This window comes from Peromyscus maniculatus, chromosome 7 (genome assembly GCF_049852395.1).
Source record: "Peromyscus maniculatus bairdii isolate BWxNUB_F1_BW_parent chromosome 7, HU_Pman_BW_mat_3.1, whole genome shotgun sequence".
In the NCBI taxonomy this organism is placed as follows: domain Eukaryota; kingdom Metazoa; phylum Chordata; class Mammalia; order Rodentia; family Cricetidae; genus Peromyscus; species Peromyscus maniculatus.
The window spans coordinates 117,718,926-117,731,650 of record NC_134858.1 but is presented as its reverse complement, the minus strand read 5'-3'; the positions used below and the strand labels follow the sequence as shown (position 1 = coordinate 117,731,650).

The following is a 12,725-nucleotide window of genomic DNA, read 5'->3' as shown; positions in this document are numbered from 1 at the left end:
AAGACCAGCCTGAGCTACAGAGTGAGTTCCAGGACAGCCGGCCTGATCTACACAGTGAGTTCCAGGACAGCCGGCCTGATCTACACAGTGAGTTCCAGGACAGCCGGCCTGATCTACACAGTGAGTTCCAAGACAGCCGGCCTGATCTACACAGTGAGTTCCAGGACAGCCAGGGCTACACAGTGAGACCCTGGAAACGACAAAAACAAAAGTGCTTGTTGCTTTTGCAGAGGACTGAATTGGTTCCAGCACCTGCACTGAGCTGATCACAACTGCTCGTAACTCCAGCTTCAGGGGATCCAATATTATGCCCTCTTCTGGCTTCCATGAGTACTGCACACATGTGCATGCACATATGCATACACATAAACTTAAAATGAATAAATAAATCTTTAAAAATATTAACTGATCTTGCCCTTTGTGTTTGCTGGTGCATGTTAGTGTCACGACTGTTGCACCAGAAACTTCCTAAACTCTAGCTTAAACAGTCCTAGGTTATGTTCACTAATGGTTTAGGAGTTGGGACAGAAGCCAGGAAGGATTTTTCCCTGTCCTATAATATGGAGAACCTCAGCTCTCTATATGACCTTCCTCACAGCATGGCTGTCTCGTGGACATCATGCATTGTAGCAAGGTTCTAGGCATGTGGCCCACCTTTCCTCACAGAGTAAAAGCTCCACATTTAAAACCAACACTGAGGCCTGGCAGTGGTGGTACACGCCTTTAATCCCAGCACTCAGGAGGCAGAGGCAGGCGGATCTTTGTGAGTTCGAGGCCAGCCTGGTCTACAGAACGAGACCCAGGAAAGGCGCAAAACTACACAGAGAAACCCTGTCTCGAGAAAAAAAAAAAAAAAAGAAAAGAAAAGAAAAGAAAAAAAGAAAAAGAAAAACCGAAAAAACAATAACACTGAGGAGTAAGAAATGCATTACCATATAACGCGCTGACAATTTTCTACTATTAGGGGCCTTGAAAATCCAATCTGCCTTTTCTCACTCTAAACTCTGGAAATGTCCCACTGACGTGGTTTGGACAGGCAGGTCTCAGAAACAGGAAAGTGGATGCTTGGGAATGGAGCCTTAGGGAGGGGCAACAGGTAGCCAGGGAAAGGTGGGGATCCATAAAGACAAAGGGACCCAGGTTACATATGGCCCTGTCACTTATTGGCAAGAATGAAATTATTATTATTATTATTATTATTAATGATCTTAAGATATTCTAAAGTGAATTGTGCACCCTTTCCATTTGGTGACCAGACTGTTGAAATGAGTCCTAACAAGAGTGCTAGCTGGGTGAAGCATTACCATTCGCATTAGCCGAGGCAGAGGCAGGTGGATGGATCTCTTGGTTCAAGGCCAGCCTGGTCTACAAAATGAGTTCCAAGACAGCCAGGACTATACAGAGAAAACCTGTCCCAAACAACAACAACAAAAAAGACAAGAAATTGAAAATGCCCCAGAAATCTCATGAAGCCTGATGCCCACCAGAGAGGAAAACCTATCTTCTAAGAACAGATTTCTCACACTTCTAACAATCAGTCAAACCATCCTTGCAGGAAGACCTGGAGCAGAGGTAATGATGGGTGGGAGGACACCTGGACACGACTGCTTGCTTATGCATATTTCTTGTCCTCTTATTTTAATTAAAAATGAGGACCCTGGAAGATGGACTTAGTGGGCTCAATGGACTTCTTTGTTCTTAGGCTCATGTGGCTACACTGAATAATTCTTTTTTTTTTTTTTTTTTTTGCTTTTCAATGTTGCTTTGTCTATTTAATTGGAATATCGAGGATGGCAGAGTCAAACTTGTCCGGGTTGCCAGGACCCAGGATGACTCAGGCTCCCTTAACTGCCCTGAAGCTGAACGCAAACCTGTTAAGTTTCTCTGCCTCTGCCTGCCTGTTTGTTCATGAAGGGCATCCACTCGATCCTTCTCAAGCCCTCGGAGCCCCTACATTATTTCTCTGCTCTCCCCGTTTCCTGTGAGGGTAGCGGCGAGGACCATCCACCCAAGCCCAGGCTCTCAGCTGCCCTGCCCCCAGCTCCCAGTAGCAGCCCCCAATCTTGCTTCCTCACACTCTCCTCATCTCCTCTGCTGGTCCATGGGCTGTGTGTCAGTGACAGCCTCCCTCCTCTGGAGCATCACTCTTCCCCCCGAGCCCTGGGGCGCCTCTCTCCACCTTCAAATTCCCTGTCTGTGGGCGTTCAGACTCTTCCGGGCAGCTGCTGTTTATCACCCAAGTCACCATCCTTCAGGGCCTTTGTTATTCTGACCAGGCTGTGTCACACTCTTCTGGTTTGGGCCAGGGCCAACTTACCCTTTCAACCTCATCCTGTTTAAGGCCTGAAAGACTTTTAGAGATCTTTGAAAATATAGATTCTTTAAAAATCTGAAGGAGATCAAGGTGTGCATGTGAACTTTTAGACAAAAGAAAATTTTTCTTATTTTTGTCCTTTATTTTGTTTTGTTTAGACGTGGGACAAGGTCTTGCTATGTAGGTCTGGCTAAAATAAGACTCATTTTATAGACCAAACTGGCTTTGAACTTGCAGTGGTCCTCCTGCCTCAGCCTCCCGAGGGCCGGGATTTAAGGCATGAGCCACCGTGCCCAGTAGAGAAAATGTTCATTTTTGAGACAGTCTCCTGTAATCCAGCAGGCCTCAAACTTTCTATGTTGCTGAGGATGACCTTGGTCTTCTGACCCTCCAGCCTCCAGATCCTGAGCACTGGGATTACAGGCGTGTGCCACCACACTGGTTTACAAGGTGCTGGAATCAAACCCAGGGCTTTATAGACGCTAGGCAAAGCAGGCTACCAACAGAGCACCGTCCCTAATCGCTAAAGAAAATGTTTTAATCTATAGCACTAACATATTCATCTTTAATTTCCCAGTCATAAAGTACACAAAGAAAAAGAGACCCCCATGAAGACAGGAGTGCCTGGGGTCCTGGTTTTCCTTGGGTGGGACCCCACATCCCCTGTTTTCTATCCACCTTTTTTGGAAAGCTTACTCTGAGGACTCAGGTCTGAGGTACCCTCTGAAGACTTCAAAGCCATCAGCAACGTCCATCTTTGGCTCCCACCCCCAGTCCCCTGAAGTCCTGCCCACTGTGCTGTGGATCCTTTCAGATCCACCTTACTCTTTTTCTCCCTCTCAGTACCCTCTCCCACCGACGACCAAAGAGCAGGATTAGACACCTAGTGAAAGACCCCCGCTCCATTATGAGGACATGGGGCTTTGGGCCAATGAAATGCTCCCCCCCATAACTTAGCCTAAGAAACGCCATTCTGCAGGAATCAGAAAAACAGGAGTTCACAGCCATAGCCAGCTACCCGGCCTTGACAGAGATAGCTATGGCCAGCCTTGAAAAAGATAACTGTGGTCAGCAGCCTTGGGAGTAAGACAGTTGATATTTTATGGCGGGCCCCTGGCCTTGAAGAATAAGCAGCTGGCCTGGACAAGGCCAAATCAGCCACACACATGCGACCCCAAGTTCACCCTGGCCTTCTTTGAAACAACCAATAGGGACCCTGTAACTATGCTTCTCGCTTCTGTAACCGCGCCTCTGCCCCTGGGATCCCATAAAAAGTCCCCCTTGCCCTAAGAAGGTGCGCAAGTCCTCCAAGAGACTTCGCCCCAGGTACCTGGTCTAAATAAACCCTCTTGCTTTTGCATCTGATCTGTGGTTTCGGTGTGTTCCCTGGGTTTGGGGTCTCTCCCGGAGAAAGATCTCAGCCGGGGGTCTTTCATTTGGTGGCCCGTACGGGGATTGAGACCCCTCCCTGGGACCACCGACCCACCATCAGGAGGTAAGCCGGCCGGCCTTGATTTATGTCATCCCTGTCCAGTCTGAGGGTTGTCTGTTTGTCTGAGTGTTAAATGTTGTTTGTTTGTCTCCGCGCCTGCGTCTGATAATCTGTCTGTGTCAGTGGATCTGAAAGGGGGGACCGACGGGTCTGGACTTCGCCACTGAACCCTGGGAGACGTCCTAGGGGAATCTGGGAACCTGGAAGACGTTCCACGGTTCATCTGAAGTGCCCTCTGTGGCACGGTCTGAAGACCCCTCCGGGGGCACGGTTTAAAGACCCCTCTGGGGGCACGGTTTTTCTGGTTTTGCTTTCGGTTTGGAACCGAAGCCGCGCAGCGAGTGTTAGTCTTATTTATATTGGTCTGTCGTTTTTTGTTTTCTGTTTAACCGTTCTCCTCCTAGAAACAGCCATAGGACAGACTGTCACCACCCCCTTGAGCCTCATGCTTAAACACTGGTCAGACGTAAAGACACGAGCCAACAACGAAGGAGTCGTAATCAAGAAAAAAAAAAATAGATATAAGATGGCCTTATCAGGGAACCTTTAACCTCAGTCTTATTTTACAGGTGGAGAAAAAAAAAGTTTTTGCTTCCAGTCCCCATGGCCACCCGGACCAGGTCCCATACATTGCCATGTAGAGACTCCTGACAACAGAACCTCCCCCATGGGTTAAGCCGTTTCTCTTCCCCTCTGCCCCCCCGGCGGCAGCAGCGCTCGCCGAATCCCGGGGCCGAGGAAGCCAGATCGGCGGATCCCTCCCACTCCCTGTTCCTCCCTAACCCCACACCAGCAAGTCTTTTCCTCTCCCCGCAGGCCGCTGCTCCGGCGCAGGCGGGCGCGCGGGCAGGCTTGCAAGCGGGTGCGGGAGAAGAGAACGCGCAGGCGGGTGCGCAGGTGGCAGCAGGTTATGGCGCCGACGCGCAGGCGGGGCCGCCGGGAAGCTAGGGCGCCGGGACGCCCCCTGCCCAGTCCCCGCAGGCCGTCAGCGGTGATGGCGGTGGCGGCGGCGGGTGCCGGAGCTCCCCGCGCCTCCTCCCGTCCGCGCGGCCGCGGTGCGGTCGCGGGGGTCCGGGGCGGCGCTGGGGGGGGCTCCCCTCACTCCCCGCTCTCCCCGGCTGTCCATGTCTCCCGTGCGGGCGGAGGAGTCCGCCCCGCCGGGCCGTGGTTTTCCGCGTGGCGCCTAACAGCCGACTTAGAGCTGGTGCAGACCAGGGGAATCTGGTCGCGGGGACCCGCGGCGGCGCAGGCGGGGCCAGGGGCGGGGCCGGCGACCAGCCGCCATGGAGCGCGGCGGCCCCCGGCGCGGCTGGCCGGACCCGGGCGGCGGAGGCCCGCGGCGGCACAGGCGGGGCCAGGGGCGGGGCCGGCGACCAGCCGGACCCGGGTGGCGGGGAGCCTGCGGCGGCGCAGGCGGCCTCGGTCCCGGCAACGCCCCACAGCCGCTCGCTCGGAGGGGCGGTGGATAGCGCGGAGGGCGGCCGAGCGGCGCAGTCGGCAGCGGCGGCGCAGGCGGACATGGGATGTAGCAGGGGCACGCAGGCGGGGCCGGGGATGGGGTCGGCGAGGGACCGCCCCCTGGCCGGCGACCCGCAGCGATGTGCCACGACCGGCTCCGGCCCAATATGAAAAAGGTGACTAGGGGGCGGCGTCACCCATGGACGCCGAGTCACCCCGCCCCGAGTGTTACAACCCCCCCGACAGCGCCGGAGGGACCGGCGGCTCCTGCAGCGGCCCCCAAACAGCGGAGGATGAGTTCCTGCTTCCTCCCCAATTGCTGGTCGCCTACGAGGAAGGCGGGACAAAGCAGCGAAGGTAGGGAACGCCTACATCTCTATGGCCAGTTGCTCTTAGCGGGTCTCCAGGGGCTCTAACCCCCTACCGATTGGGCTCAGGTTACCAGAAAGAGACGCCGGCAGCGCGTTTTTAAAAAAGACTTAGAGAGACATGGAGGGAGAGGAAAAACAAACAAAAAAGTCCTGGCCACTGTAATGTCTCAGGGACAGGTCAGAGAGGGAGTTAAGACGTTAGGACGGGAGACTTAAAAAGGACACTGCTTGACAAAGACAAAGTGCTTACTGTAAACAGAGAGGACATTGGGCTCGTGACTGATCAAAAAAAAAAAAAAAAAAAAAGCCTCAAGGGTCTCGGAGACCTAAGCCAAGGGTCCTCAATCTGGAAGATTGGGAAGGTCACGGCCAGGAGCGCCCCCCCCCAGCCCAGACTAACTCTCAAGATGGGGGGGCAGCCAGTGACCTTCCTAGTGGACACCGGGGCTCAACATTCAGTCCTGACCCATACCGGAAGCTCTCTCAGTGACCGCACAGCTTTGGTCCAGGGGGCCACAGGTAACAGGAGGTATCAAAGGACCACCGAGAAAAAGGTTCAGCTGGCATCTGGACAGGACCCAAAGGGACCCCCCTACAAGTCCTAGCCCTTTGAACTGTTCGTGGACGAGAACTCAGGCTTTGCAAAAGGAATGCTGGTACAGAGATTGGGGCCATAAAAGCCCGGTAGCTGCAGGATGGCCCGCCCCCCTGTCTGCGTGGGGAAGCCGCTATTGCTGTTTTGCTCAAGGATGCAGGGAAACTGACTTTGGGACAGCCATTAACTGTGTTATCCTCCCATGCGGTAAAAGCTCTGGTCCAGCAGCCCCCAGACCGAGTGATGTTCAGACCAGTTGTCTCCCTCAACCCCGCAACCCTGCTGCCTGGTACACGGATGGGAGCAGCTTCCTCCAAGAAGGAGAACGGAGGGCCGGAGCAGCCGTCACCACCGAATCGGAGATAGTTTGGACCTCACCACTGCCACCTGGAACATCGGCCCAAAAGGCAGAGCTGATCGCGCTGACCCAGGCCCTCCGGATGGCGGAAGCCCGGAGGACCAGGAACTAACAAAAAAAATGGGGGCGGAATGGAGCCCCGAGCGACAAGCTTACATCATAGATGGACAGAGGCCTTGCCTACCAAGAAAAAAGACCGCTAACGTGGTAACCAAGAAATTCCTGGATGACATCTTTCCCAGGTATGAAATACCCCAGATATTGGGGTCAGACAATGGGCCCACCTTTGTCTCCCAGGTAAGTCAGGAGGTGGCCAGGCTACTGGGGATTGATTGGAAACTTCATTGTGCATACAGCCCCCAGAGCTTAGGACAGGTAGAACGTACAAATAAAACCATTAAGGAGACTTTAACCAAATTAACGCTTGCAACTGGCACTAGAGATTGGGTGCTCCTACTCCCCCTAGCCCTTTACCGAGCCCGGAACACTCCTGGGCCTCATGGCCTAACCCCGTTCGAGATCATGTATGGGGCTCCCCCACCAATTGTAAATTTCCTTTACTCTGATATCTCCTCTTTTGCCACTAGCCCTCCAACTGATGCAAAAGACGGTGTAAAAACCCCTGCCTGCCGGGAACAACTGAACCGCCCGGTGGTGCCTCACCCATTCAAGATTGGGGACTCTGTCTGGGTCCGACGCCATCAATCTAGGAACCTAGAGCCGAGGTTGACGGGACAGCGGCTTGGGTCCACACGTCGCATGTAAAGGCTGCCAAGGAACCCGACGAAGCTGAGGGCACCGAGACATCTAGTTCAACGCTCTCCAAACCCACTAAAGATAAAACTCACCCGGGGGTCCCCTTGATCCCCCTAATAGTCCTCCTGACATTGGGAGGGGCATCACCAGAGAGCCTGTTTCCCTGACGCTGGCCCTGTTACTGAAAAAAATTACCATGGGCGGAATAGCTGCTGGGGTAGATACAAGACTGCAGCCCTTATAGAGACCGGCCAATTCAGACAGCTCCAAGTAGCCATGCTCAACAGAAAAGATTTAAAAGATAGTTCCAAAGGTCACCATGGTTTACGACCCTTGTCTCCACCATTATGGGCCCCCTAATCGTCCTCCTGCTCATTTTATTGTTTGGGTCATACATCCTCAACAGATTGGTGCAATTCATCAAGGATAAGGTTTCTGTTGCCCAGGCTTTGATCCTAACCCAGCAATATCAGAGGCTCAGACAGTCAGAGATAGAGTTAACCCCTTATTCTCCATCCTAAAATGAAAGATTTCATTTGGTACAAAAGAAAATGGGGGAATGAAAGACCCCCGCTCCATTATGAGGACATGGGGCTTTGGGCCAATGAAATGCTCCCCCCCATAACTTAGCCTAAGAAACGCCATTCTGCAGGAATCAGAAAAACAGGAGTTCACAGCCATAGCCAGCTACCCGGCCTTGACAGAGATAGCTATGGCCAGCCTTGAAAAAGATAACTGTGGTCAGCAGCCTTGGGAGTAAGACAGTTGATATTTTATGGCGGGCCCCTGGCCTTGAAGAATAAGCAGCTGGCCTGGACAAGGCCAAATCAGCCACACACATGCGACCCCAAGTTCACCCTGGCCTTCTTTGAAACAACCAATAGGGACCCTGTAACTATGCTTCTCGCTTCTGTAACCGCGCCTCTGCCCCTGGGATCCCATAAAAAGTCCCCCTTGCCCTAAGAAGGTGCGCAAGTCCTCCAAGAGACTTCGCCCCAGGTACCTGGTCTAAATAAACCCTCTTGCTTTTGCATCTGATCTGTGGTTTCGGTGTGTTCCCTGGGTTTGGGGTCTCTCCCGGAGAAAGATCTCAGCCGGGGGTCTTTCACTAGTTAAATTCAAAAGGTTCAGGCTTAACCTGGGCTCGCAGGCAGCTAGTACCGCTGCAAGGGCGGGCCGTCAGGCACGCGCGGCGGGAGGGGCGGGTCCAGGGGCGGGCGGGCTGTCCCCAAAGCCCCGCCCGGCCCAACCTCCTCCCCTGCGAGGTTTCTTACGAAAAAGCGCGGCCGAGAATTCCCAGAAGGTTCCGGATGTGAAGTCACGGGCGTGAGGTCACCGAGAGCGGTTCCAGGAATCTGAAACTTGTGGGCGAGAAAGGAAAACTCAGAAGGAAAGAGGGAGTATTGGAGGGTGAGGGGGCGGTAGCCAGCTGTCTGAGCCCAGGCTTGTCCCCTGCCGGGTCTCGGCTCTTCTGACCCCAGAAAAGATGACTCCTCACTTTACCATAATTTGGGAAAGGCGAATTGAACGAAACAAAGTGATACTCATCCCTTTGAGCCAAGAACCAAAAACCTGAAATGACTCATGTTGGGGCAGATGAGGCGAAAGGAGAGGTCTGCCCGCGGTTTGAAGAACAAATTGAGAATATGACCAGATTTTAAATGAACGTGTCCGCTGACCTAACACCTGCACATGCAAGGGTTTGTCCTAAGGACACGACAGAAGGATAAATGCTAAGGTGGTTTGGGAGCAGCGATTATTTAAAATATCCAAGATTATTTAAAATATCCAAGATATTTTATGCTCATCTACAACGAGCATGGTAAATTGGCACTCCACATGCTGTGTTAGGAAGACAACTGGCTGGCTGACTTGTTTGTTTTTAAGACAGGGTCTCCTCGCCATGCCGACCCGGAACACTGTATATATATATATATATCCCAGGCTGGCTTTGAACTCTCCATCCTCCTGCCACTGCTTCCTGAGTGGATTACAGGCCAAATATCCAAGATGCCTTATAATAAAGCCCAAGAATGCCTGCCAACATGTTTGCCTACGTTCTGGTCTAGTTTTTGCCTTCAGTGTAAAGGATTGAGCCCAGGACCTTGTGCATCAGGACCGCTGATCTTCCAGGTTACATCCCCACCGTGGGTTTTTTGGAGATAGGGTTTCCATGTGTAGCTCTGACTATGAGCTCAGTCTTCCTGCTTCTGCCTTTAATTCTGGCATCCAGATGACAGAGGCAATCGCTAGCCTGATCTGCGTATCAAGCTTCAGGCCAGCCAAGACTATATAGTGAGACCCTGTCTCGAACAAGACAAAACAGATGTACTGAGTACTTACAGGATTCAGGGCAGGACGCACTGGTAGAGCTGTGATCAGAGCCAAGGTCTGAGTCCCAAAGCCTGTGGAGAAGGGTAATCCCAATGCATTAGTGGTAACAAGGTGTGGAAAGAAGGGAACAGCCTTGTGCACAAATTGACATTTGTGTGGAGACCAGAATGAAGTGTGAGCATCTTGTGTCTGTCAAGATTGAAGAGGTGTGAAGAGTGCTGGGTAGGACCCAATGGGTTGGCTTTTATGTCAGAAGAGAGGCCCTTAGTAGGCATTTGTTTTGTTTTCTGAATCAGGGTCTTATGCAGTGTAGCCCAGGCTGGCCTTGAACTCTCTATGTAGCCAGGGGTGACCTTGAATTTATAATCCTTCTGCCTCTACCTCTTGACTCTGGGATTACATATTTGCACTACCACACAGCTTTATTCTGAACTGAAGGGGCATGCCAGGCAAGCATGTTACCAACTGAACTTCATGCCCAGCCCCTTGGTGGGTCTTGAACAATGAAATGACAGGATCTGACAGGTTGTGAAAGATCCCTCTGGCTGCTGAGTGGAGATCTACCCCAGAGGAGATCCAGCCATCAGCTCAGTGAGAGACAGCAGAGAGCAAGGAGAGAGGCATCCGAGGTAGGTCTCTGGTGTGTTTTAGCAACAGGGTTAATAGAGTTTGCTGACCAGTAGCCCAGATGTAGGTGTGAGGGGAAGAGGCCCCAGGCCACTGTAACCAGAAGCACGAGCCTGTCCTTTGTAGGATAGAGGTTGAGCAAAGACTAGGGAGTGAGAGCTGCTTCCAAGGGCCGGGTTTCAGGACTGGTAGAGACAGGAGTGTTTGGAATTTGAACAGGAGCAAGCCCCAGAGAGAAACAGCTAGCATGCTTGAATGAGAAATTTGAGGAGGGCTTCATTAAAAAAAGTCAGCTTTTGCAAGGAAAGAGAGTATACAAGGGCAGTGTTGGGCCAGGCTCCTGAGAGGGATTTAAGCATCCACAGATCCGAGGGGGAAGGACAGGAGACGGAGCTGGGCACGGTGGTGCAGAGCTCTAATCTGAGCATTGGGAAGGGGGTGCAACTGAGGCGGGAAAAGTGTAAGTTGGAGGCTAGCGACACAGCAAGACCTTGTCTCAAAAGAGGAGAGGGAGAGGAAGCTCAGTGGAGGGAATAGAAGAGAGACATCCAACTTGTGTAACTTCATCCAAAAAAGGGGATTAACTTTTTGCTATAGAAGTGTGGATTCGGCCAACTGGCAGAGGCTGAGTTTTGTTGGAGCCTGTCCATGGCAACCCTACAAGGGGAACACACCTCTGACCTCACTCCAGCCTCTTCTGCAAAGCCCCTGGGAAGCCTGACTCCAAGGAGACTCAGGGACAGCGTGCAGAGTCAGTCCCCAGTGCAGAGCAAAGACAGAGGTGATGGACGGTGCTGCAGGGGAGAGGCCGTGCACAAAGCCGGGATCTCAGAGACTGAACTCAGGTAGAAAAGGAGAGGAGGTCACCGCCCTCCAGCAGCTAGAGATTAGAGAAATCAGAACTGGGATAGGGTCCTCCAGCGAGAATGCAGAACGGAGCCTGAGCGGGGTCTGTTGCCAAGGGAAGCAAGAGTATTGTCCGCACAGTGTTGCCAGAGGAGGGAAGGAGGAATGGGAAGAGGGAGAGCAGGCTGGGGTAAACACTCCAAACAGGCCAAGGAGGGAGGGAGAGGAAGGGAGGGAGGGAGAGGAAAGCAGACAGACGGACAGACGAGACACACACACACACAGAACGATGGACACACCACACACACACACACACACACACACACACACACACACACAGTAATGTCCACGTAGAAGTCAGCCCTTGGCAGCCTGCGTGTGTAACCCCAGTGCTGGGGAAGGACAAGGAAGCAGCAAGTCTAGCAGAGAGAAAGCTCCAGGTTCAGTGGGATACTCCGTTTCAAAAACTGAGATGGAGGGGCTGGACACAGGCACGGGAGAGTGCACCCTCGATACATGCACACACCACACCCACCCACCCACAAGTAATAAATAAAGTAAATAAACTTCTCAGTTAAAGAAGAGGAAGAGGCCGGGCGGTGGTGGCGCACGCCTTTAATCCCAGCACTCGGGAGGCAGAGGCAGGCGGATCTCTGTGAGTTCGAGGCCAGCCTGGGCTACCAAGTGAGTTCCAGGAAAGGCGCAAAGCTACACAGAGAAACCCTGTCTCGAAAAACCAAAAAAAAAAAAAAAAAAAAAAAAAAAAAAAAAAAAAAGAAGAGGAAGAAGGCCGGGCAGCGGTGGCGCACGCCTTTAATCCCAGCATTTGGGAGGCAGAGGCAGGCAGATCTCTGTGAGTTCGAGGCCAGCCTGGTCTACAAAGCGAGTTCCAGAAAAGGCGCAAAGCTACACAGAGAAAGCCCGTCTCGAAAAACCAAAAAAAAAAAAAAAAAAAAAAAGAAAGAAAAAAAGAAAAAGAAAAAAAAAAAGAAAAAAAGAAAAACCAAAATAAATAAATAAAATAAAATAAAAATAATAATAATGAAGAAAGAAAAGAAAAGCTGTCTTCGTACTTTAGTATCTTACTTTTTACACGTATCTATTTGTTCTGTGTGCACGTGTGTGAATGTGGAAGTCAAAGGACAGTTCTGAGAGCTGGTTCTGTCCCTTACCCTGTGGATTACAGGGCTGGAACTCAGGTCTTCAGGCTGGACTCCAAGGCCCTTTTCCTGTTTATCCATCTCACTGGCCTGATATCTCATTATCTTCTAAGTATTTTATATGTCAGACTTTTAGATATTTATATTTTTGTTTTTGTTTTCATGAGATCTCAAATATATCAGGCTAGTCTCTAACTCACTATATAGCCTGTATAGCAGAGGCTAGCCTTAGACTTCTGAACCAGTTATTTCTGTCCCCAAGTGCCAGGGTTACAGGTTTCTGGCTCAATGCTTAGTGTGCTTTTAGTATTTTTTTAGTAACATTTTAAAGGATTTGTTTTATATATATGAGTATTTTTCCTGCATGTATGTATGTGTGTGCACTGTGTGTGTGGTGCCTGAGGAAGCCGGAAG

General features: G+C 51.7%; 1 protein-coding gene across 5 annotated transcripts; it reads left to right on the top strand.

The window, feature by feature from the left end:
* Positions 1-3,815: 3,815 nt before the first annotated feature.
* On the top strand, positions 3,816-8,382 carry LOC143274370 (uncharacterized). 5 transcript variants are annotated; one of them, XR_013053001.1, is made up of 3 exons: positions 3,816-5,621; positions 6,445-6,830; positions 7,176-8,382. XR_013053001.1 is itself a non-coding variant. In XM_076577356.1 (2 exons), exons 1-2 carry the CDS (start codon positions 4,717-4,719, stop codon positions 7,202-7,204), a joined length of 753 nt encoding a protein of 250 aa, XP_076433471.1. In that variant the 5' UTR covers positions 3,816-4,716; the 3' UTR covers positions 7,205-8,382. The 5 variants fall into 5 exon arrangements, 1 of the variants encoding a protein (XP_076433471.1); XR_013053000.1 differs by having other exon boundaries at positions 6,445-6,885; XR_013053002.1 differs by lacking the exon at positions 6,445-6,830.
* Positions 8,383-12,725: the final 4,343 nt, after the last annotated feature.

What these genes read in the sequence shown, in the direction of transcription:
- LOC143274370 (XM_076577356.1), top strand. Translation starts at nt 4,717, where the DNA reads ATGGCGCCGACGCGCAGGCGGGGCCGCCGGGAAGCTAGGGCGCCGGGA. An exon ending in TCCGGCCCAATATGAAAAAG is followed by an intron (nt 5,441 to 7,175) that starts GTGACTAGGGGG and finishes TTTTGCCACTAG; the next exon opens with CCCTCCAACTGATGCAAAAG.